Source organism: Mixophyes fleayi, chromosome 9, assembly GCF_038048845.1.
Source record: "Mixophyes fleayi isolate aMixFle1 chromosome 9, aMixFle1.hap1, whole genome shotgun sequence".
NCBI lineage: Eukaryota > Metazoa > Chordata > Amphibia > Anura > Limnodynastidae > Mixophyes > Mixophyes fleayi.
Window position 1 is genome coordinate 105,579,124 of NC_134410.1, and position 24,969 is coordinate 105,604,092.

Consider the following 24,969-nt stretch of genomic DNA (forward strand, 5'->3'; position numbering starts at 1 on the left):
TTAATAAAAAAATAAACTTTATAAACACGTTAACAGAAAACAACGTGGCCACTATGTTTTAAACTTTACCTTTTAGTATACACCGTCAGCCAGCAAAACATGTTGAGAGATTTATAGAGCGATGCTGATGTGAGTGAGATATCACGATTTACCGTTTGTGAAGCTCGTAAAAGCGGTTTCTATTGGTTGTACCGCTATAGGGGGACGCGGTTGCCCTGGTAATGGCGGCCTAGCTGTGTGACTGTGCGGCCCAGGCAGGATAGCAGGAGGATCTGACCGGTGTGTGGGAGGAAGGTACATTCAGTGGGTGACCGAGCTGCAAACCTTTTATTTTCTATTATTATGATTACTGTAGTTGTAACAATGTAATATAGGTTTATATTCGTTTATTTAAGTCTAAGTTTGCACATAACAAGGTATTTATGAAATATATCAAGCTGCGGGATGAAAAGGTGGAGATGTTGCCTATAGCAACCAGTCAGATTCTAGTTATTATTTATTTAGTACAATCTACAAAATGACAGCTAGAATCTGATTGGTTGCAAAAAGGCAACATCTCCAGTTTTTCAAACCTGCAGATTAGTAAATACCCCCACCCCTCCCCCTCCCTTTCGTCTATATTTACATCTTGTGCTGCTCAGACTAGCTGTTTTTCCTGTAGGCGGCTTTATGTGCTAACTGGATGCACACATGGTACCCTTCTGGGTTTGCAATCACTTAGGCAAACAACTGCAAAAGTACAAGTGTTCTTTATTTTTTATAAAAAAAGGTCTATGTGAATTTAGAAAACTCAAAACCGTGCAGGGAAAACATATAGAAATAAAGCAACATAACATTTGCAGAATACATGTAATTAGATTAAAATAACGAGATTTACTGACATTGGATGTTCTATGAAGGGAACTGTTTGTGTTAGTTTGCTCTGGCTAGTGGACAACATTCACGTTTTTCAACACCGACACTAACAATACACTCTCGCCAGAAACACATACAGGAAAATACATATTTAAATGTTTACAGGACCTGTACACAATCACTGTGCACTTACTGTCCCCCAATACACCAGTAGCACATTTCATAAAAGCAATGTAATATAATGTAAACTACACTTTCTGCTGCCTGTAGTATAAAGTAAGGTGGCAGCACAGTGGTTCTTAGCTTCTCATGTGTGAAATGTTTTACTAACCCATACATTTGTAAATCATTATGAAAGTCATAAAGTCTAGAGCTATACTTATAGGGGTTAAGGGATTTCCACTAAAATATTTACTCTATAACCTCCCTTCCCACAATTTGGTACAAGGGGGACCTCACCTTTATTTAGAAGGATCCCACGATTGCTTGTGTGTCTTCATAGCTGTATGGTACCAGGCTCAATTCCTCAGTCCCAGGGATCCAGGCTGGGCGACTCTCTAGGAATCAGAGTTCACACTTTGCTCCAGAGCAGCGACCACCAATTACACAGGATCATAACATGCAGCATGCCCCAGAGTGGAGGGGATGAGGGTACTTGTGCATGGGGCAAGCCTGATGCTGAAAGAGATTGTTGCTGAATGGATGTGAGGGTCTCTGGAGGAGCGACCCCACAACACAGCAGAGCCCACACAGACCATGCTTTGAGGTTGTCATGACGGCGATACAGGCCCACACTGAGAAGGGAATGCAGCAGCAGGGGGCAGAGGGTACAGTTTCAATCAGCACACACAGACTATATTTAGTTATTTGGGCCAGGGCTGTCCCAGTCTCGTGGATCGCTATCCCAGCCACTGAGCCACACTGCTTACTCCTCAGCCAGCCAGACAGGAACCAAGTTTGATGTCTTCCTCCTTTTGGCAGGTGCAAAATTTGAGAGGCATGTATTAAACTGGCAAACTGAATGCTGGCATTACAATCAGTGTAAATAACAGCACCCAATGTGGGGACATCCAGCTTATTGAAGTATTGAATAATTAATTTTTTGTCATGGTAAACCCCAGACCAGGTTCTATTATTTCTATTTTAATATCTGCCTTCAATCTTCCAATGTTAGTGCATTTGCACACAGTGGATTTGATCCACCTGGTTTCATTATTTTTTTTTTTGTTTGTTTTGATGCAGGGGAGATGAAAACATACATGAATCAATGATAACTGTGTATAAATGCATTAATGTGCCTATAATGTTTTATACAAAATGGAACATGGACAGAAGTAGGGCAAGTTTTCTTTTCTTGCATCCATTCGTTTTATTAAAATCATGGTGTGTGTGCAAATGCATGGTTTCACTTGAATCAATGATCCCTGTGAGGCCTCATCTCCTTTTCATCTCTCCTGTGTATAAAAAGAAAGATGGAATCGCTATCTGTAACCTAATACAGTTTTAGAATTAGACTTTCCTACCCGCCTGTTCATTTAGATCTGCCAAACTCTATCCCACATCCATAGTTTTGTGACTTGTATAAACATCTGGGGGTAAATGTATCAAGCTGAGAGTTTTCCAGCGGGTTTGAAAAACCAATCAGATTCTAGGTATCATTTATTTAGTGCATTCTACAAAATGACAGCTAGAATCTGATTGGTTGCTATAGGCAACATCTCCAATTTTCAAACCCGCTGGCAAACTCTCAGCTTGATACATTTACCCCCTGAACTGCACACTTATTGCATTATATGCCTTACATACTATTAATACACCTATTACACCTAATTACATGTTCTGAAAAATAAACTGAGCAAAGCATTTTTGTTGTTATAGAATTTTCTTTGAACTGAGGGTGTATAATGTAGTACAGCCCATTTTGACAAAGGTTGGGATTGTCCAACTGATGTAAGTCGGTGTAGAATTAATTTCACTCATGCGAATAAAATTCCTGTTATATGGATTATTAACATGAGTGTTTTCTTAATGGAAGGGCTGACTTGTACTTGATCCTCCTCTGAATATATATTAATTCATTTCAGTCATATTAAACCGTATTAAAAATCTACAACAAATCTAAATCGGTTATATGCCTGTTGTATAGTAATCATTTATCTTATGTCTCAGTTTTTGCTTACAACTATGGAATTTCTGGGAGTTTTGGAACCAGAAGATGTACCTAAAGAATTGATGTGGTGAGTGTCTGTCTGTTAACACCACTAATCTAATATATGACAGTTTTATTAATATATTTTCAAATGGAATGTAGTATTTTTATATACTTTCTGTGGAGCAAAGTTAGTTTGGAGGCAAACAGAACAGTTGTGGGGCAGTTTGCATAGTGTACCATGTGTGAAATTGCTCTACGCATGTTCAGAAACAGGGCACATATATTTGTGGCTTTGCAGACTTGTGCAATTCTGGCAGTTATGCATACTTGCCAACTCTCCCGGAATGTCCGGGAGACTCCCGAAATCCGGGTAGGTCTCCCGGACTCCCGGGAGAGCAGGCAAGTATCCCGCATACTGCAATTTACTCCCCAAAATGACGCGATTTGCGGTGAATCGCGTCATTTTGGCCCTAACCCCCTCGACAAAATTACTTTTTTGTCACAGGGTTGGGCCTAAAATGACGCGTTTGACCATGCCCCGCCCCCCTCCAACCACGCCCTCTGCCTGGGATCTCCCGGAATTCACTATTCAAAGGTTGGCAAGTATGCAGTTACGCCCGACTGCATCTGGGCAAGTAGGATGAAGGAGAAAAGGGACATTCTAATGTTGACTCAGTACAGTAAAGATCTGTTTCCACAAATGCAGCTCGTGCACAGAAATGCATATACCCGTTAGCAGGGGTGTCTTTTTGCTATAGGGCAGGTGCAAATATTCTCTAATGATGATGACTCATCATAAACCAGGTTCATGTGTTGCTGATGAGAAGGAGGACGCATATCGAGATGTGTACAGCTCTGCACATAGGAGCATAAATATGCTGTTTTTCAATGCTATTTTATTTATTTTTTATTAAAGCAAATCTTATTTTTTTAAGAGTAATTTAATCCTGGTTTGCAACCAAATCTGCATAAATTCCAGTAAGCCTAGATTATAGGCACATCGATTTCTATTTTTTAATTTTTAGTAAATGAAAAAAAATTTGTTTTTTTTCAGATTAACATTGTTGTTTGTAGAAACATTATGATTTCTGTAACTCAGGCAAGCGCTGTTGCAGTTTCACCACACCAGGGGGTAAATGTATTTGGTGATATTGCTGGCTAAATTTACAAAAACTTGCCTTTAATCACAGTGCCACTTTAAATTTAGCCAGCAATGTCGCCAAGTATCAGCGATTTGTGAAAATCGCATTTTAATACATTTACCCCCAGGTCTGTTTGCCTATGTATCCCAAACATGCCTTGCAAGGGTTAAAATCTTTGTTATTTTAAAATTCTGGAATGAGTTGTCTATTATAGATATATGAAGATAGTGAGTATAATCGTGTGAGTTTTTCTTTTTATGTTTCCAGTATACGCTCTTCTTTGTGTTTTACAAACCAAAAATCCACTTTGTATGACATTCATAGATCTCCATCCTGCCAGTGATTCCAAACCTTTGCATGCTAATTATCATCATCATCATCATCATCATCATCATTTATATAACGCCACTGATTCCGCAGCGCTATACAGAGAACTCACTCACATCAGTCCCTGCCCCATTGGGGCTTACAGTCTAAATTCCCTAACATACATACACACACACACAGACTAGGGTCAATTTTTGTTAGCAGCCAATTAACCTACCAGTATGTTTTTGGATTGTGGGAGGAAACGGAAGCACCCGGAGGAAACCCACGCAAAAACGGGGAGAACATACAACCTACTCACAGATAAGGCCATGGTCGGGAATTGAACTCATGACCCCAGTGCTGTAAGGCAGAGGTGCTACTCAGACATGTTTCTCTTTTTACAGTTTAGAGAGGATATGTATATTTTGTATTTGCACTTCCTAACCAGATGGCCATTTAAAGTCTACTGTCATACAGTTTTGAAAATGAAACATTTTATAATATACCCTAAGTAAAAGACTATTTGCAATGTATAGCCATTAACCCACACTATTTGTGAGAAAAATCATCTGACATTGTCTTACTTCTTCTCCATGTCATAAATACCTTAGACATTGTTTAAGTTAGCTGTTAATGTGGGCAGAAGTGACAGTGATCTCATGTAATGAATCGGAGCCAGAGCCAGTGTACTGAAAGCTGACAGTCACTGTTTCTAAAGAGCACAGTGAGTATGCCCCTGCCAGTACATGGAATATTTACACTCATCCAAATAATCAATTTATATTTACACTTGCTCGGAAAATGACTTGATGCTGACATCTTAAAAGCTGAATACAAAATCAACTGGACAGCTGTAGCACTCAGTAATTTTAATGTGCTTCAGACCAGGCATAATTACACCACAACAGCAGTCTGACAGTGTTCCACAGTGAAATATTTCAGAAAACAATTTAAGTCAATCACACTTAGATATGAGGGTGACATCATGCAGGCAGTATGTTGTCTGCTGCATTTATGTAAATGTGCTCAGAGGTCTGATGCCGTTGTAAAGATACCGATAATGTCTATGTTGGACATATCTCTACAGGTATGCTTTTGTTCCTGGTGGGAGTCCGCCAAGCCCACGAGTTGGACATACGTGCATGTTTGTGCCTGCCTCTGATGATGGAGGGAAGGGACAAGTGGTGGTCCTTGGCGGGGCAGACCCAGGATCCTGCTTCTCTGATGTACACATCATAAATCTAGGTAAAAGCAATATGTTTCCTTAGTACTACAAAATGCTTAACTAAGGAGGATGTATTTTTAAAGTATGACTAAATATCTATGAATTGGGAGAAGTATAATAAAGAGTTATGTGGTAACCCTATATTTTCCTATAGTAACCTATATTCTCCATACTTAAATTAAAACCTCAAAAAACACTGATTACTAATTTGATGTATTAGTTTTGAAGCCAATCTACTGCATCTATCTCCTAGGTTAATATAAAGTACTTGTCTTCCATTCCAAATAAATGATGCCCTTTAAAATAATGGGGAAAAAAACACATGTACTATGTGGCTGCTTTGTTACAAAGGGTGAACAGATCCATTCATGCGTCATTGTGCTTCATGCGTGATGAATATGTTTTCATAATAATACAATAAAATACATTAATTAATGATCACTAAACTTGGTGTTATCCCCACTATATCAGTGTCTTTAAAACATACAATAAGCTTTTGCACAAGATGAATATGTTAATAACAGACAAGTTTTAAAATAGAAGCAACACATGCTGACTGTCACCTACTGTTGATTCGAATACAGAATTCATTGGTACTAGTCAATAAATGCTATTGGGAAAGTGAGGACACAGATAAAACATGTACATCACTAATTCAAGGAATCATTTCATTATAAAAAAAATAACAATAAAATATATGTATCAACCATTATATGTTTTAGCTGTACACTATTAAATCAAAGGATTACTGATATGTGGTGAAAAAAGCGCTTTAATTCAGGTTGTTTAAATAAAATAGTAGTGTATGTTTGTGCATGCTTCACGATCTTGCCAAAAATATTGAAAATATATTTCACATAAATATATGGTTGTGGTGTAAGTATTATTTGGACACAAAAAGTAGCTACTAGCAGCCTAAATAACATATCATTATTTATAATAGTTTGCTCTTTCTATTTATATCGATGTTGTATAAAATATGTTTGATCTGTAGTAAAATCTAATTGAATATTTCCCTATGTGATCTTCTTATTTGTAGATGCCTACGAATGGGACAATCCGAACTGGGAGGGTCTGTTACCACGTTATGAACATGCCAGCTTTATATCTACCAGTAATCCGGGTAGCATCTGGGTATTTGGAGGAGCTGAACAGGCAGAGAATAGAAACAGTGTTCAAGTATTAAACCCAGGTGTGTATCGGCTGTATTGCCTGTTATGTGTTCACTTTTGTATATTTAGACTTGTGTAATTTATATCCCACAACACTGTCTGCATAAACAATTAACATCTGCCTATAATATATAGTCATTCCTAGAACATTGATGTCTGATACTATGATAACGTGGATATTTAACCGTTATGTGGCATGGTACTAGCATTGGAAACAAAAAAAGAGATAAAATATGAAAATGTTTTAATTTATAGTATTAGAGTTGTTCATGTATAATGAATATAATTTTACCATGTGTTTTGCAATAACCTAGATCTATAGACATTTCTGATCCCCTGTAATGTGTTTCTTGAATCATATAACTAGGGACCTGTTCTTGGAAAAGTCCCAAAGTAGAAGGATCTCCCCCTTCTCCTCGGACATTTCATACATCCTCTGCTGACATTGGAGACAAGTTCTATGTTTTTGGAGGAGGGGAGAAAGGTGCTGAGCCTGTCGCTGACAACAAACTTCATGTGTTTGATACAAGTAAGATCACTGGGTATATGTTGTAGCATGTTGTCATCTGCCCTCACACATGGGGCTTTAAATATGGGCTTACATTGATCATAGGATTCATGTAGTTCATATAGTTACTATGCAACTTTTTTTTTATAGCCAACCTGACATGGACAGAGCCTGAAACATCTGGTTCCCCCCCAAAACCCCGTCATGGACACGTTATGGCAGCCATAGGAACTAAGCTGTTCATTCATGGTGGGATGGCAGGCAGCACCATTTTCAGTGACATGTTCTGCATTGACACAGGTACAACTATTTCCATATGATATACAAGTTAACCCATGCATGATACTCATGCATTCTAGTCAAATCAAGCTACTTAAGGTCTTAAAAAGGTTCTTATCATGCATTTGGACCTAGCCCAGGCTTCCTCAGGGGAAGAGCGTTACTTCCCGACGCAAGCAGCCTTTTTAATGTGTGTTCATGAGGTAAAATTACCTCACGAAAATGAGTTTGAGCCCTACCAAATTTCAGCCCTTTTTGAAATTTTTTTTCCCACACACACTAAGAATTTAGTAGGTCAGTGTATAACTCCGCCCAGCAGGTGGCGCTGCAACTTGTTGTTTTTTTTCCACACACAGACAGACGCCACTAAGCATTTATATATTAGATACATACACAGCTACAGTAATCCATTATTATACAAATATGTGCAGTTCCTATTTATTTTATTCTCTAGGCACTATGAAGTGGGAGCAGCTAAAGATGATGGGGGATCAGCCTCCTGCTTGTGCAGCCCACTCTGCAATTTCCTGGAAGAACTTCATTTATATCTTTGGTGGAATGACTGAAACTGGGGCAATAAGCTCTATGCACAGATATGATACAGGTATGGTACTTTCAGGGGAAGTTTTTACTGCCTCATCCCATAACTGTAGTTTATCAGTTAATTTTTCAACTCTTTTCTATGTATTTTGGAGATATAATTTCAGCACTCTCCGTGTGTACGGCATGTGTAGTGCCACTTGTTTTTTAAAATCGGAGACTGAGAGGTATATTTACTAAACTGCAGGTTTGAAAACGTGGAGATGTTGCCTATAGCAACCAATCAGATTCTAGCCATCATTTATTTACTACATTCTACACAATGACAGCTGGAATCTATATCTATAATCTATAGGCAACATCTCCACTTTTTCAAACCCACAGTTTAGTAAATATACCCCTGAGAGGTGTGTAATTCAATTTACTTTCATCACTGGGCCATGTAGGCCGCTCTAGATCCAAAGAACAACCTGTCCAATCATGTCTTGGTAGCACAGTGGCCTACTGGTTAGCACTTCTGCCTCACAGCACTGGGGTCATGACTTCAATTCCCGACCATGGCCTTATCTGTGTGGAGTTTGAATGTTTTCCCCGTGTTTGCATGGATTTCCTCTGGGTGCTCCGGTTTCCTCCCACACTCCAAAAACATACTGATAGGTTAATTGGCTGCTATCAAAATTGACCCTAGTCTCTGTCTGTGTATGTTAGGGAATTTAGACTGTAAGCCCCAATGGGGCAGGGACTGATGTGAATCAGTTCTCTGTACAGCGCTGCGGAATTAGTGGCGCTATATAAATAACTGATGATGTCTTGCTCCACTTCATGCAGTTTATCTCCCTATCCAGAAACTTCATGCAGATATTGGGACCAGACACAGAAACCTGCTCACCTTCTCTAAAGGCAGAGAATAGGTTTCTTAGTAAATTTCTTAAAACAAATGGTAGTACATATGTTGGTACTCGCACAAGAGGATTTTAAAAAAAATATTGTTTGGATAATGTTCTTTAATTCTTTCTCTTTGTTGGAAAACTATATTGAAACTGCACATGAACTTTCTTCACCTTCCTGTAGAAAAAGGTTTCTGGACACAGATGAAGTTTGACTCCCCTAGTCCAGCTGCACGGTTAGATCACTCCATGTGTTTTCTTCCATGGAAAATAAGGACGGATATTTCTAATTTAGAAAACGGCCAGGGTGGCGTCAATGAAAAAGGAGAAGGCAATGAACTCTCTGTTGGGGATAAGGACTTGGAGCAAACAGGGCAAGTGCCCCTCTGCCTAATTTTTGGTGGCATGGATACCAATGGAGAACTCTACAATGACTGCTATGTAACTGCGCTTCATATATAGCTTTCTGTAGAACAGACTGTGTTCTGTTAACTCATCTATTGCAATAGACTAAAACAAATACATAAGCATGTTACCTCTATGTATGAAGCATCAAAGGTACATTACTGCTGTACACAGAACTTGTCACTTTCATAAACAACTGATGAGTTGTATGGTTTTTTTTTTATATTCAATCATTTATCGGTTTATACTGTGTGTTGCACATGTCAGAATTAGTGGCCAGTAATTACTTTAATCTAGAGTGTCTGCTACTGGACTGTAAAATAGAGTAAGGTGTATTCTAGAAAATACCTCCTTGCTTTTCAAAATATTATTTGGGTCTCTGCAAGAATTGCTGTGTGACCAATGCTTTAGACTCCATGGGCCTGATTCATTAAGGAACGTAAATAGCAATCTTTGTGCTGATACTGACTTTGAAATATACTTGTTCAGCTCTGATACCTGTCATGAACTTATCAAGAGGCAAAAGAAGCACCTTGTTTTTTGTCTGAACATTTACGGGTATATTTACTAAACTGGGTTTGAAAAAGTGGAGATGTTGCCTATAGCACCAATCAGATTCTAGCTGTCATTTTGTAGATTGCACTAAAGAAACAAAAGCTAGAATCTGATTGGTTGCCACAGGCAACATCTCCACTTTTTCAAACCCACAGTTTGGTAAATCTAGCCCCTAGTCTTCATTTTTTATGCGTTCAGGAAACAAGTTCCATTTTTGGATCTCTTCCAAAAATATAAAGCATGGGAAGAGGAGGAAAGAAAAGGGAAGAAAAACAACACTAGCTGAGCCTGAACCCAGTATAGTGGGATCAGAGCAAATAAGATCAGATTCCTTGAAAGAAAAGGCAGAGGCCTGCTGGTGGTAAGGAACACGGAGGACGGAGGACACGAAGGAAGAGGGCCCTGCTCGTGAGAGCATACAAATATAAAGGGACGGGCAAACAAACGCTGGTGAGACAAGTGGAGTTAGGAGGAGAGCTGATAGGCTTTGATGAAGAGGTGGGTTTTTGGAGCCTGCTAGAAACTTTGGAGGATGGTAGGGAGCCTGATTGGGAGAGGGAATGAATTCCGAAGGCGGGGAGCAGCATATAAGAAGTCTTGGAGATTAGAGTGTCAGAAGGTAATGAGGCAGGAGGAGAGGCAACTGTGATTGGCAGAGCAAAGAGGGTGTGGAGGGAGATGAGGTTGGAGTCGTGTGGGGATATTTGGGTTAGGGCCTTATAGGTGAATGTAAGAAGTTTGAACTGTGGCGGAGACGGAGTCTGGGAGAGAGGGGAGGCAGATGTGGATCAGTGGGAAAGAAACATTAGACGGACAGCAGCGGTGAGGATGGATTGGGGCATATAGAATAAAGAAAAACATTACAGTTAAGAGTATGGTACAGCCTATTGTTGTTTTAAAAGCAGTGAACTACATAGTATATACTATATCGGTGGCTTGACCTAATAGTTATGAAAAACATTTTACCACATCAAAAAAAGGACATTGGAAGCATTTAAAAAAAAAAAAATTTCACCTGTCTGGTTAGTAAGTAGAGAGGAGCATTTGGAGTGTATCTAAATAAATTAGCTTACTGTCTTATGGTAGAGTCTGGACAAAAGTTTCCCAATTCCTCTGCTAGGTTAGGTTGAGTACACACTATAGGTTTTTACCCAGATTATTGGGCCAATCACACGATAAACAATTGTTCGGCACAATATCTCATTATTGTGTACGCTCCAACGATGAACGATTATCGTTCCAAAGCACATCGTATCGTCTGATTTGGCTTTATAAATGAATTCAAAATCTCATTCAACGATTGAATAATGTCGTTCCAATTCTTCAGTGTGTATACTCAGGAACAAATCTCCGTAGAGTTTACAGAGTCACAATCTTTTTAGCCGCTGAATTTGACAGATGAAGAGCACAGATCTGAAAGTAAATGTTGTAATACGTGTAGAGTGTGTAAACATGAATCGGCATGCTGACTTTCAGTTGTTGGTAAAATTAATGATATTGCATCGGGAGAATTTTTCTGTAGTGTGTACCCAGCCTAATACTGGGGAGGGTCAGAGGGGAGTTTGTCTGGAGAAGGATAGTTTCCATGTATTTGCAGAAGTTGACTGTTAACAATATTCACCAAGTGAAAGGTATTGAAAGAGTTTCAGGCCGTTGCCAGGAGTATTCAAAATGTGACCTAGTATATACCTAGAGTGTTTGAGCCAGTGAGGGGGAATATTATTTAACAGGGCAATTGTAGGGTCTGGGAGAATTCTGGCGTCCATAAGGTATAGAGAAAAATAATCTCTGCTAGAGAGATTGGACCTTTTGACAGAGCCAAATGACATGGCAGCCTCTACCCAACATAATCTCCAACACAGAGAAGAGGACCCCGGAAACAATTTGTCTAGGCTAAGTAGGACCAAATAATCCTCAATATGGTTTGAGCAGTGAGAGGCTGAGCGAGCAATGGAGAATATTTTGGACAATGTCAGGGGGTAGAGCGCATTATAGGGACACCGCCCCCTGCCACTTATCAATAGGGTGCAGCTTAGTCAATTCAGGTGGGTCTAAGCGAAATCTGTACCAGTATGATATTAAACCTCTTATGATCAGGAAGATGTAGGCATTTAGTCATTTTAAGGAGGTATTTTATGGGGCAAGGAGCTTGTTGAGAAAGTGTCAATATAAAGTCAGGGATGCCACGTTTTAATAATGTAAGTGATGCGTTCCATTTAGTAAACAAACCAAACTATTTATAATGGCTGTAAGAGAGGTGAATATGGCGATAAGACAAATTAATGTAAAAGGTTACAGCTCTGATTTTTTTATTTTCTGTACCCAATTGAGAAGATACTGGCCAGGACAGGGAAAAGACATGCAGTCTGGAGGAAACAATATACCATCTATAATATATAATAGGAGCATTCTCATTTTAATGCAGATTGAAGTTTTAGGTAATTTTTTATGTATTAAAGAACAATACACGTTCGTGAGCATGACCCCCAATCTCCTATTCCCATAATGTCTCAAATTAGCAGTAATTCTTTTGTAAATAGTGGAAATCAGACCCTTAGAAGGTGGGTGAAACATACACAAAGACTCTAGAGTTAAACGAGGAGTCTTCCGATGCCTGGGATAACAGAATCATTTAAACGCATTTATAGTTATTGGTGAATATGTCCTTAAGAAAGCTGTAGTCTAGTTTGAAGGCCCAAAAATTCTGGGAAAGCGTCTAGATCAGGCCTGTCCAACCTGTGGCCCTCCAGGTGTTGTGAAACTACAAGTCCCAGCATGCCCTTCCAGCTATCAACTGGTTGTCTACTGGCAAAGCATGCTGGGGCTTGTAGTTTCACAACATCTGGAGGGCCGCAGGTTGGACAGGCCTGGTCTAGATCATGAAAGAATCTGATCCTATTGTGAGAGCAAATTAAGAAAGAATTTGGGGTTCACACTGGGGTGGGGGGGGGGGGGGGGGGATTGGGGATTCCAAAGAGAACATATAGAGGGTGTTACCAAGATTAAATTAAATAAAGATGTTGTTTGATCCCAAAGCCATGGTAGGGAAGGACTTTACTAGCCTGTAGACAAGAAGCGCTCAATATTACTTATAACATATCTGCTTCAAAATCCGTCCATAATTTGGTGTGTGAGTGACTGTACATATTAATGCATTATTGGTTGCCAAATAGTACTTTTTAAAGTTTCAGGAGGCCCGGGCCATCATTGCAATATGCCAGTGTAGTTTTATTTTTTGGCTGGGGTCATATCCTAACTCAAATTGTGATTGTGTGTCTTAGGGCATTTAAACTAAGTTCCAATGGGTCAAGGAGTGATGCGAGTTTTCTACAGCACATATAGCTGATGATGATATGGTTGTTGACCCAAAACAGACTTTTTTTTCCAAGTAGTAAGGTGGTTTGAGTGTACATTATATTCCTAGATTCACAAAAATGCAGTGAGGGAATCTTGCAGCCCTCCCATTGATCTCACCTGGATGCCACATTTTTAGCCCTAGATTTTCTGTTCAACTCTTTCATTTGGCCTTTGGACAAGATAATACCAAAGTTCTCATTAAGTTCCCTGCTTTATTCTGCAGCCACAATAGTAATCTATTATATCCTTCAAGGCAATCTTGTTAGCTTTTTTGGAGATTGTCCATTATACTATTAACAAAACCATAACTTGGAACATTCAGTGCCCGCATGATTCAGATGAGAGTATGGGTTTCATTAGATGCTCTTAATGCAGTAAAAGTTGCAAAGGTTTGGCTTTGGAAATACATGCTGTAATCATGCACCAAGGCAAGAATGTGCTCGAATAGATGGGTGGCAGAGTAGTTCCTGCTGATGACACCAGACATGGCTGCCTACTACCATCACTCCTGCATGATACCTCTAGTCCCAACTCTAGTATCCATGGGCTATGGATGGTAGCATTTGAAGAAAAAGAAAAAAAAAACTGGATTATATGCCAATGACATCTTGTAATTGGGAGAACTTTTTACTTATTGATGCAGACCCAAACCATCTGCTGCTCCATTGTAATGATACATTATTATTCTGAATCCAAATTACTTATGAGCCTTGTGTTTCAGGCACAAAATATTGATCCATTATTTAAATATAGCTGTAAGAAAACTTATTGTCTAAGCAGCAATTGGTGAGGTTTGGCTGTATTAACTTAAAGTGATAGTCATCCATATAATCCACCAGTCAGCTATTGGTCTCAAATGTTTCGTAAGAGGACTTAACCAAGTTGAAGTTTTGTGTGGGGAAATGAAAGGGCTAGATTGAAAGTACCCGTAGATGAGGAAGGCCCTTCACAATAGTACTACATGATGCAAGCCGAATAGGGAAAATAGGTAAAATGTGATAATGTAATGAGGTCCTGAAATTGTGAGGCAATACTTAACTCTGAGGTTTAAATATTTCCTGATGTAAGTGCTTGGAAAAGTATGGGCATATGGAACTGGGGCCAACAAGATTCAGCACACTCCCAACACAATTTCTTGGTGCAATTTTAGGGGAGTGGCAGTGTCCAGTGTTAGTATGGCCCTTCTGGTTGTAATCTAAGAAATGTATTAGTAATCTTCACATTATTTTTAGAACTACACTTTGACAGTTATTAAAAAACAAAAATCTTGTTGGAAGTATGTGTATGACGAGCAATCGTTTTTTTTTTATACTAGATAATTGCCTTTACATATAGTAGATCCCAGTCTAAATTTTTACAAGTCCTTAATATGCTAATTTATTTAAGTCACACATTGCCCTGTATTGTAAGGGCTAGTACATACAGGAAGTTATGCAATGCACACTCCCTTATTTCTATGGGTTCATGCACTGCTGACTGCAATGCTTAGGATCATGTGGAATAGACCAGCGAGACCACAAAAGCGTCTGTTCAGTTGATACCCCATTATATAAGTTACAAAACGTGTGGCTCTCAAGCTATTGGTCTATTTAGATAAGTAGCTCCCTTGTATAGTTCCAATCTGTGTTACGATACATGTCGTATTGTAGGTCCTTACCTAAAGATTATGTTGCTTTTCTGGAGAGCTCCCTGATGTACATATTAAATGCTCTCCATAAAAAGCAGCATAATCTAGGTAAACGCAGCCTTCCTCCACAGAACAATTCTCCATAGAACAATTTTCCAGACAGGCTGCAAAACCCCTGTGTTTGTGTAAGAAATTACATATTATGTATAGCTAGTTTACACCAGTATACATCACTTTCTGTAATATTTTGTTGACTTGTTCATCATATTAATGGTAAGTGTCTGTTATTTGTAAAACCTCAATGCACCAACTTTAACAGTTATGTCTGAAAAACAAACATTTCCCCAACAACAACTTACAGAGTGCATTTTTACTTCCCATTTTTATTCATATGCACCCAATAAAAGTTTAATAAGCTTCAGGTTATGCAGAAGCCACAGGACCCATTTTTGGAATGAGAAGGAAGAACTTTTACATGAAACAATGTTAATTATCAAACATTTATTGTGGTCAATGATGGTAGAAAAAAGTTCTACATAGAATGTACATGACCCAATTTTTCCAAATAAATAAAACATCTGAGCAACTTTTAAACCACATCACACCCTCCCAAAATACCAGACCCCACCCCCCAGGGGAAGTAACCGAACAAAAATAGTGATCCGAGTGAACAACTGCTAATGAAAAGCAGTAAATAGCCATAATGGCTTAGTATCTGTCTCCACTGGGAAGTGAAGAATCCACATGAACATTAGAGTTTTCTGTGTTCAAATATTCTCTCAACAAGAAGTTCCTGAGTCCAGTATGTACAATTATTATAGCAACCAGAGATCACCTTTAGGCCTATAACTCATCCTTCTCAGTCTCCTCTCCTTCAGGAGGCGGTGCACCTGCTCCACCATAAAGTTTACCAACAATTGGCTGGACGATTTCTTCCAACTCCTTCTTTTTGGCTTTAAATTCTTCAATGTCTGCATCTTGATGACTCTCCAACCACTCAATCTTTTCTTCTACTGCCTTCTCGATGGTCTCCTTGTCTTCAGAAGACAACTTACCACCAAGCTTCTCCTTGTCCCCTATCTGGTTTTTCAGCGAGTACGCATAGCTCTCCAGCTCGTTTCGAGAGTCGATACGTTCTTTGAGTTTCTTGTCATCTTCTGCAAACTTCTCTGCGTCGTTTACCATCCTTTCAATTTCTTCTGGCGTCAAGCGATTCTGGTCATTTGTAATGGTGATCTTGTTTTTGTTGCCTGTGCCTTTGTCCTCTGCCGTAACTCGTAAAATACCATTTACATCGATTTCAAATGTGACTTCGATCTGAGGAACACCACGTGGTGCTGGTGGGATGCCAGTGAGATCAAAAGTGCCAAGAAGATGGTTATCCTTAGTCAATGGACGTTCACCTACAAACGACACAGAAGAATTAGGAAGAGTAGAATGTTTATTTTAAACCACCTTCACTAGAAATATATCATATAGCTTAGGCGTAAAGCAGTTTTAAATTTACACAAAACTTGATATTCCAAGTTAATGTTTCCTGTCGAATCATTTTGCCAAAGGCAAGTATCCTCTCTAGACTCACTGTAAGGAAACCAATTAAAAATAACCCAACAGATTGAACTGCACTTAAAGTACCACTTTTTTGTGGTGTAGAATTGAATGACCAATAGTCAAAAGCAGAACGAACAAAGTAGGTTTCTTCACTAAAGCCAGTTTTTGAAACTACACATCCAGTTTGCTTTTGCGATGCCAAAGGCTTAATGCAAATTGTAAATCATGATGAATCTGTGATGAAACATTACCTTCATAAACCTTGATGGTGACAGTAGGCTGGTTATCAGAGGCTGTAGAAAAGATCTGTGACTTCTTGGTAGGCACAACAGTGTTTCTGGGGATGAGTTTAGTCATTACACCACCAACAGTCTCAATGCCAAGAGTCAGAGGGCACACATCAAGTAAGACCAAGTCACCTGAAAGAAGGAAAATAGAATAAACAAAAGGCAGAAGACATCAAATTGTATCCAAACAGGTCACATGTAACGCTTATCGTTGATCGGTACCCAGTATTCACTTACCAGTATCCTGGTCACCAGACAGTACTCCGGCTTGGACAGCAGCACCATAAGCTACAGCCTCATCAGGGTTGATGCCACGGGATGGTTCTTTGCCATTGAAAAATTCTTTCACCAACTGCTGGATTTTGGGTATACGAGTGGAACCTCCCACCAACACGATTTCATCAATGTCAGATTTCTTTAGATCAGCATCCTCAAGCACCTTCTGGACTGGTTTCATGGTGGAACGGAAAAGATCCTAAACAAAGGCAGGAACAGATTAGAAAAAGTTTCAAAATGTATCAGTTGTGTAATTGTCCAATTACAAAAGCTGTAGAAATCGAATTTATATGTGTCCCTATGGCTAAAGATTTCTTTTATTATGCTGTACAGACTCACAATCTTAAAACTACTGCAGTGTCGAAGCAGCATGGGAAGTATCTTTAATGGTGTTTAAATATTCAGCACTTTATTAGCAAGGACAGCAGTTAGAGTTGTAGGACTCTTACCATGTTCAACTCCTCAAACTTGGCACGGGTTAGAGTTTCAGAGAAGTCTTCTCCATCGAAGAAGGATTCGATCTCAATTCTGGCTTGATGTTGAGCAGACAAGGCTCTCTTGGCCTTCTCTACCTCTCGACGGAGCTTCTGCACTGCCCGGTTATCTTTACGTACATCTTTGCCAGTTTTCTTCTTGTAAAATTTGATGAAATGCTCCATAACACGCTGGTCAAAATCTTCTCCACCCAAATGGGTGTCTCCATTGGTAGCCACTACTTCAAAGACACCGTTGTCAATAGTAAGCAAGGACACATCAAAGGTGCCACCACCCAGATCGAACACAAGAATATTCTTCTCTCCTTCCTTCTTATCCAGACCATAAGCAATAGCGGCAGCAGTTCTGCAAACCAAGAAGACATTTTAGTACATAGGTCACAAAGAATCCATGCCAAGCAACAGAAATTATGAAGCGTTAACAAAAAGGTACTTACGGCTCATTGATTATCCTCATTACATTCAACCCTGCAATAACTCCCGCATCCTTTGTGGCTTGACGCTGAGCATCATTAAAATAAGCAGGTACTGTGACAACAGCATGGGTAACCTAGAAGAAGCAAAACATTATGTTGGGACCAAATAAATACCATGAAAACCAAATTTAACTCACAAAGAGCCTGTTGAGTGTATCCATACCTTTTTGCCAAGATAAGCCTCAGCAGTCTCCTTCATTTTGACCAGGACCATGGCAGAGATTTCTTCTGGGGCAAAAGTCTTTCTTTGATCTCCAATGTCCACATCAATGTATGGCTTAGTTTTCTTTTCCAGAACCTTTTAAGAAGAAACCACAATTTAGCCAAAGTAAGGCGAATGGCAATGCCTCTACTCTAGGAATTTCCAAAACATGAGGGACCATGTCAATTAGAGTTTGAACATGTGTGCTATAACTAGTTTCCATAAATGTAACTTCAGACTGATCTAAAGCAATATATAATTGGTTGTTATGAGTAACAGCACACCTGTACATCTTGAGCAAAGTCATTAAATAAACTTCATGTATTCTAACAAAAGTCAGATACTATGATGGTTCCTGACATTCACCTTAAAAGGCAGATACTTGATGTCTTGCTGAACAGAAGGGTCATTCCATGTGCGGCCAATCAGACGCTTGGCATCAAACACTGTGTTCTCAGGGTTAGAAGTCAGCTGGTTTTTGGCAGCATCTCCAATTAAACGTTCACCTTCTGGAGTGAAGGCCACATAAGAGGGTGTGATTCTGTTACCCTGGTCATTGGCAATGATCTCCACACGGCCATTCTTGAACACGCCAACACTGTAACAATTAAGACAGTGACAAATTAATCCACATTCCTAACATAATACCATAAACCTATATTCCAGTAAAACACTTACATAGGGTGTGTGTTAATTACTAGACATACAGTGTTGGCTAACCTGTGACACTCCATGTGTTTGTGAAACTACAAGTCCCAGCATACCCATCCAGCAACAAGCTGCTATATATTGGCAAAGCATGCTGGTACCTGTAGTTTCACAACACCTGGAGTGTCACAGGTTAGCCAACATTGTCCTAGGGCATGGATGGCATTCATTTTTAAACGATAAGACCTTAAAATACATTAAGCACAAATAAATTGATGGGGAAATGGGGGGGGCGCAAAATATATTCAATCATTAGAAATCCATAAAAAGCCTCTCCATAGGAGTTATATGCAATGAAGAAAATACAGCGTAGTTTCAAGCTTTTAAAGTAGTAATTTAACTTGGAAGCTTCCTGTGGCCACACAATAAAAGTATCCATGTTACATCATGCCCAGACAAAACATACCATGAATAGGTGGTTCCCAAATCAATTCCGACTACAGTGCCAACTTCATCCTTTTTGTCTTCATCATCAGCATAAGTGCTGGCAATGACCAGGAATACAACTGCTAGCAGCTTCATTGTGACCATGAGATGTATTTTTACAGCCACTGGAAAACTTAAGTCTCTGTAGATAGCAATATCCTGCAGAAAAAAAAAGGAAGGAATATTAACTTAAAGCTCAAATTGCTTCATAAACAACCATATTAATAAAAAAACCATTTATAGCTGAAGGTATAAAAAGCAAAATTATTGACTGCAAATGTACAATGAAGACTCTGCCGGATATCTGTGGGCAGGAATAAAGAAGGGTGGTGCCATTTTAACTCCCCTCCTACATAGCCAATAAAGAAGCAAGTTGATGAATTATGGGTGGCAGCAAGGAGGGAGAGAAGCTTCTAGAGATAGCAAGGTACTCTGCAAAGGACCAAGTGCATCCTGGCCATGCATTGCATACTAAATACATAATTACATTACTAAATTATAAAAAAAATAAAAAATTCAAGGGCATGGTCAATGTGCCTCCAACCAGATTTACATCATGATCTAGACAGTTATCACATATATACCTAAAAGCTAATCAGCATCATTAGCTATACTAAATCAAATCTATAGACTAGAATGGTTTCGTGTAGGATGTAAAATAATAAATGATCTAGCCATGTATATGCCTTGAAGGAGCATACTACGGAGACATTACAAGCATCACCAGAAATAGAGACATGTTTTATTCTAACATTATAGGAACACTGAACGATTATATGTAGCTCACATTTCTCCAGGAAAGGATGAGATCTCTATTAGCCAAGACATCGCCATACAAACAATGCAGAATAAACCATCACTGAGACAATCATCATTGTTCAGCTTATTCCCAACCATCAGGTCATAGGAAAACAATCCTACAGCCGGTCAATGAATGAGATGATCGCAGCATCCATCTCCCCAACATAACAGCATTAATATCACGGTGATCGGCCTAAATATAGAACCGTCCCCAATACACAAATCGCCAAAGGGCGTCGACGGTCAACTTTCCCCATACAACGCAGCAGCGTACAGTACAACACCGGCTGATGACATTCCCGATCCCACACTACACCCCCCAGACGGCTCCGGGTAGGGGCCACATACCGGTGTCAGGCCGCTCCTCGCTGGGTGATCCGCTCCTGTATTCTCACTTCGCCGGTTGCTGTCAGACTGACGTACCACGCGCCGCTACCCTATCTTATACCCTCCCGGCCGGCCAAAGTCGTGGAGGGCCCCGATTGGTTAAAACACCACGCGTTGGACCACGGCGATTGGACGGCGCTTCCCAAGCTGTCGGCAGCGGATTCGCACACGATTTTGTGACGTAACACTCCGCCCTGGGTCTTCTAAGAGTTCCACAGACAAGACGAACCCGCCTCCTCTCGCACAAATGACCAATCAGAACGCCGTCCGTGGCACCGCAGGCTGCTGCGATTGGTCGGCTGGCCCTTCGGTCAGCCTCGAGCAGTTTCTGGAGGATTCAGCTTCCCTTTAGTTTCGTCAGAATATCGTCAGCTCGCGGCCCCCACTGCATGCAACATGTGTGCAATGCGGGGGGCGGCGGGTGTGAGCAATGGTGTCCGCTCCGATGAGAACTAGTACTAGATGTCACGTGACTTAGAGTTACCTGCTCTATATGCACTTTTAATTAGCATTATTAATGTATACAGTCATTCATTAACTGCTACATATACTACAGCAGGAAATTATACACAGAGGCTAAATTGGAAAAGTTTCTGCAGAATAAATGAATGGTTTAAGCGATACTTCTTGTTAAAAAGTCAATATGAACCGACAAAACACATTTTATAGACTATCTAGAATGTATTTCTATAGATTTTCTTTGTGATCAAAAATTACTGAGGGGCAATCAGTGATGAACATAATTAAAATATAATCAAAACTATATAGGTAAAATTATTAAAAATAAGTCAACCTCCTGATTGTATACATGATATTGAAATATTAAAACATTGAGGGGCTGTTACAGTACATAAATAGTGCAAACATGATTTTAAAGGGGCAAATTCCACTCCCCTCGTTGTTCTTCCCCGCCCATTATTACCCTTACTACGGTAATTGCTGCGCATTATGAACCTTACTACGGTAATTGCTGCGCATTATGAACCTTACTACGGTAATTGCTGCGCATTATGAACCTTACTACGGTAATTGCTGCGCATTATGAACCTTACTACGGTAATTGCTGCGCATTATTACCGCTACTATGGCAATTGCTCCGCTATTTTTGCTTGCAGCTCCCTGAACTGCGAGCAAAACTCAGCGTTTAAATCACCATCGTTCTTTAGAACATGGGAAATTAAATCTGCACCAAAGTGACAGTTTATACTGCTGCACCCTATCAATTATATTTATGTTCTTGATCTCAATTATTTATGGTAACACTGAAAATGTTAGTCACTTGTTTGAGTCTGATTGACAGTTATAAAGACATTATAGCTTCAACATTCGTATCAGTCTAGAGAATATAACGATTCATCTCCCAAAAAAGGATAAGATGATATCATACTCATTAGAATAGATAAATAGCTATAATGGTTTATGGCCAGGCAGTCATATAATAATTAGTTTGCAATGGCCAGCCATATAATAATAATTAGTTTACAATAAAGATCTATTGTATAGCCATCAGTAAATTCTGATATTCCAACTGTATTCAAATAGCTCTGCTTAATAGCCAAGTCTAATGCCTATATAACAGGTCCAACATCTGAGATAGGATATATATTGAACAGCTATTGAGAGGTGTATATATTGTCTGATAGCACCACTCTGTTAGATCACTGTTAATAGATCCCCATGAGCAGTAGCTTATTCAAGAAAGTGTATGTTTGATCGCCACAGAAATGAATGTCTGCAATGGTGTAGCTGCAGCATAGGTCTGCTAACCTACTATCATAAGGTCACTGTAACCATTCATACACTCAGCACACATGAATTGCTGGCTAGCGTCCTGCCTTTGGCAGATTTTAATCCCTATCTAAGGGGTCAGTGTGTCATTTGTAGAGCAAAATAAGTGACAGGGAGAAGACGCCAACATGCGTTCCACTATGCAGGATTTTTCTAGGCAAATCCATATCTTTCTCAGCCACTTCAAATTGTGGGGAAAATGTGTGTGTATATGTGATAAAAGCACAGAAAAAAAAATAATATATCTCCACATACACACTTCACTTTTTTTAAAAAATTTATTTCATACTGTATTGTAAGAGATGTGTATGGTCCTATTAATTCAAATGAAATTTTAAAAAAACAAAACAAAAAAAAGGGTTACACAATCATTCATTCAGAAATTGCGCAAGGTACACCATCATATATCTGAAACTCCTGCCTCTTCTCTGGTCAATGACTTGGATCAATACATACAATGTCCTGTTTGCAGTAATTTATGTTACTGTAGACAATATACAGATACTATATTCCCAATGTGTTTGCACAAATCGCATTAGCTATGACAGAAAGCACTATGCAGACTAATTTTATTTGCCTTCTGAACATATAGCATAGTCTTGCCAACTTTGCAGAGATCCTCATGACAGCCTTACTGTCCCTACACAAAAGCCAATACTACAGAATACTGCAAGTCAAAAGTAAAGACAATTTTATGCTTTTTAAAATGAACTTTTTTTTTGTACAAAAAAAAAAAAAAAGTTTATTAGTTACACTTTAATGAAGGAGATTCATAGGTTAAAAGCATTTAAAAAAAGAATTTAATTTGCTAAGATGCTGATAACAGAACATTTATTTTGCGTTAAATAGACTTCCCTGTGCAAAGGCATTCTTACTGTCTGCAGGGTTTACCGCCAACGATAGAAGTATTATCCCTGGTGTTAACACTCAAAAAAAAAAAAAAGAAGTGTGTACCTGCCATCCTTTGGTTCAATTATGCCCCTGTTCGTCCAAGTCACTTCTGATCGGCAGCCACCAACTTTGCCTACTACATCCAGAAGAGAAGGGAGGAAGGAAAGTTGTGAAAACAAGTGGAAGACAAGGGGTGAAAAGCAGTGGTGCAAGGGGACAGTGGGGTTATGGGGGCAGAAGTAATGGAGGGACAAGGGAGACATGAACACAAAGAGGGAGAAAGGAACAGGCACCTATAATGTGGAGACAGACAAAAAGGTTTGGGCACACATGGGCAAGACAAAAATTGAGACCGGAGGAAAAGGACAGGAATGGAATGCAGGTGGGAGCCAATTTATGTGGAGCAGGTACCCTGGTTTGTTTTTTTTTTACTGCATTTACATGGCCTTTGGTTAGACGGTCCCACTGAAGGAAGCCGGAGGGAGGAGAAGTAGAGGTGGGGGTGGTAAAACACATCTGGAAGCTAGATTGTTGGGGTTCCTGTATCAGTGCCAGCTCAAACAGCGAGTACCTGTTCCAGGGGAGCCCTAGAGAGACCAGCGGTGGAAGCACAGAGGTCCCAAAAACCAGTTCTTGCTTTATGTCTGGACTTAGCCTGAGGGATGGTGTTGCAGTGAAGACCACGTCGCGTACCATGTCTGGCACATGGGCTGGGGGTTGCAAACCACTGCTCTATAATATCGTTTTATGCTGTATCATTAAGATTTCCCTTCACTTGAAAGGAGGGGCCCCAGGCCAAACCATGGAAAACAACCCCTCACCATTATTCCTCCTGCACCAAACTTTTACAGTTTGCAGTAAGACATTTGGGCTGGAAATGTTCTCCTGGCATTCTCATCCTCCAAACCCATGATTGTCCGTCATACTGCCAAATAATGATGCGTGATTCGTCACTCCAATGGTGGTGTGCTGCTTTACACCACTCCAGTCAATGTTTGGCATTGTGCATGGTTATCAGACGCTTGTCTGTGTCAGCTTGTCCGAGGAAACGTGAAGGTTTTTACGTGCTACAGCGCTTTACGATCCTGTTCCATGAGCTTGTGTGGCCTACAGCTTTGCAGCTGAGCAGTTGTTGCTCTTAAGACATTTCCACTGCACAAATACAGGACATAGTTGACCAGAGCAGCTCTTGCAGGACAGAAATTTGACAAACTGACTTGTTGGAACGGTGGCATTATATAACAGTGTCACAATTTGAAAATCCTTTTTAAATATTAGAATACCATTTTAAATTTTTAATAAAAACACAAAATTTTGAATCGCAAATTGTAATAGTTGTCTATTGATGGTTGTACTGCGAACATGTTCCATACCATCGAACCAATGCAATTCAATGGAAATTTCTTTCTGGTTTGAAATTTTGTAGCATCTCTAAATATATGTTAGGAACCCCTCCAGCCGGCACAACACAACCCGGAATCTACTCTGCCAATCAGGTGTTCACTGGAGCCCCTGATGGTGGGGACAGACTGGGCCGCAGACCGACAGAGGGTCGTGAAGTGTGTACCGGCTGGGGAGAACCCAGGCAAGCGGAGTGAGGTCCATGCAGAGGTCCAGCAGACAACAGTACCAGTAAACAAGCCGAGATCAGGGGTCACAAGCGGATAGC

General features: G+C 39.8%; 2 protein-coding genes across 4 annotated transcripts; one reads left to right on the plus strand and one right to left on the minus strand.

Moving 5' to 3' along the window:
- The first annotated feature begins 10 nt into the window (after window positions 1-10).
- RABEPK (Rab9 effector protein with kelch motifs) lies at window positions 11-9,688 on the plus strand. 3 transcript variants are annotated; one of them, XM_075184794.1, is made up of 8 exons: window positions 11-303; window positions 3,025-3,092; window positions 5,546-5,703; window positions 6,723-6,875; window positions 7,223-7,384; window positions 7,514-7,663; window positions 8,097-8,246; window positions 9,254-9,688. In XM_075184794.1, exons 2-8 carry the CDS (start codon window positions 3,040-3,042, stop codon window positions 9,529-9,531), a joined length of 1,104 nt encoding a protein of 367 aa, XP_075040895.1. In that variant the 5' UTR covers window positions 11-303; window positions 3,025-3,039; the 3' UTR covers window positions 9,532-9,688. The 3 variants fall into 3 exon arrangements, with proteins under 3 accessions (XP_075040895.1, XP_075040894.1, XP_075040896.1); XM_075184793.1 differs by having other exon boundaries at window positions 11-294; XM_075184795.1 differs by having other exon boundaries at window positions 11-129.
- A 5,811-nt stretch (window positions 9,689-15,499) lies between these two features.
- On the minus strand, window positions 15,500-20,687 carry HSPA5 (heat shock protein family A (Hsp70) member 5). The gene is made up of 9 exons (XM_075184797.1): window positions 20,583-20,687; window positions 19,414-19,592; window positions 18,666-18,897; window positions 18,261-18,395; window positions 18,059-18,171; window positions 17,577-17,967; window positions 17,089-17,326; window positions 16,816-16,983; window positions 15,500-16,416 (listed from the first exon to the last, which is right to left on the minus strand). Exons 2-9 carry the CDS (start codon window positions 19,536-19,538, stop codon window positions 15,857-15,859), a joined length of 1,962 nt encoding a protein of 653 aa, XP_075040898.1. The 5' UTR covers window positions 19,539-19,592; window positions 20,583-20,687; the 3' UTR covers window positions 15,500-15,856.
- Between the last annotated feature and the right edge of the window lie 4,282 nt (window positions 20,688-24,969).

Bases quoted from the DNA above. Each gene is read 5' to 3' on its own strand.
- RABEPK (XM_075184794.1), top strand. From the start codon at position 3,040: ATGGAATTTCTGGGAGTTTTGGAACCAGAAGATGTACCTAAAGAATTG. The intron at 3,093-5,545 runs GTGAGTGTCTGT...ATATCTCTACAG, and splicing joins GTACCTAAAGAATTGATGTG to GTATGCTTTTGTTCCTGGTG. The intron at 7,664-8,096 runs GTACAACTATTT...TTTATTCTCTAG, and splicing joins CATGTTCTGCATTGACACAG to GCACTATGAAGTGGGAGCAG.
- HSPA5 (XM_075184797.1), bottom strand. From the start codon at position 19,538: ATGGTCACAATGAAGCTGCTAGCAGTTGTATTCCTGGTCATTGCCAGC. The intron at 18,172-18,260 runs GTATGGATACAC...TGCTTCTTCTAG, and splicing joins AGGCTTATCTTGGCAAAAAG to GTTACCCATGCTGTTGTCAC. The intron at 16,417-16,815 runs GTAATGTTTCAT...TGTCGTTTGTAG, and splicing joins CACCATCAAGGTTTATGAAG to GTGAACGTCCATTGACTAAG.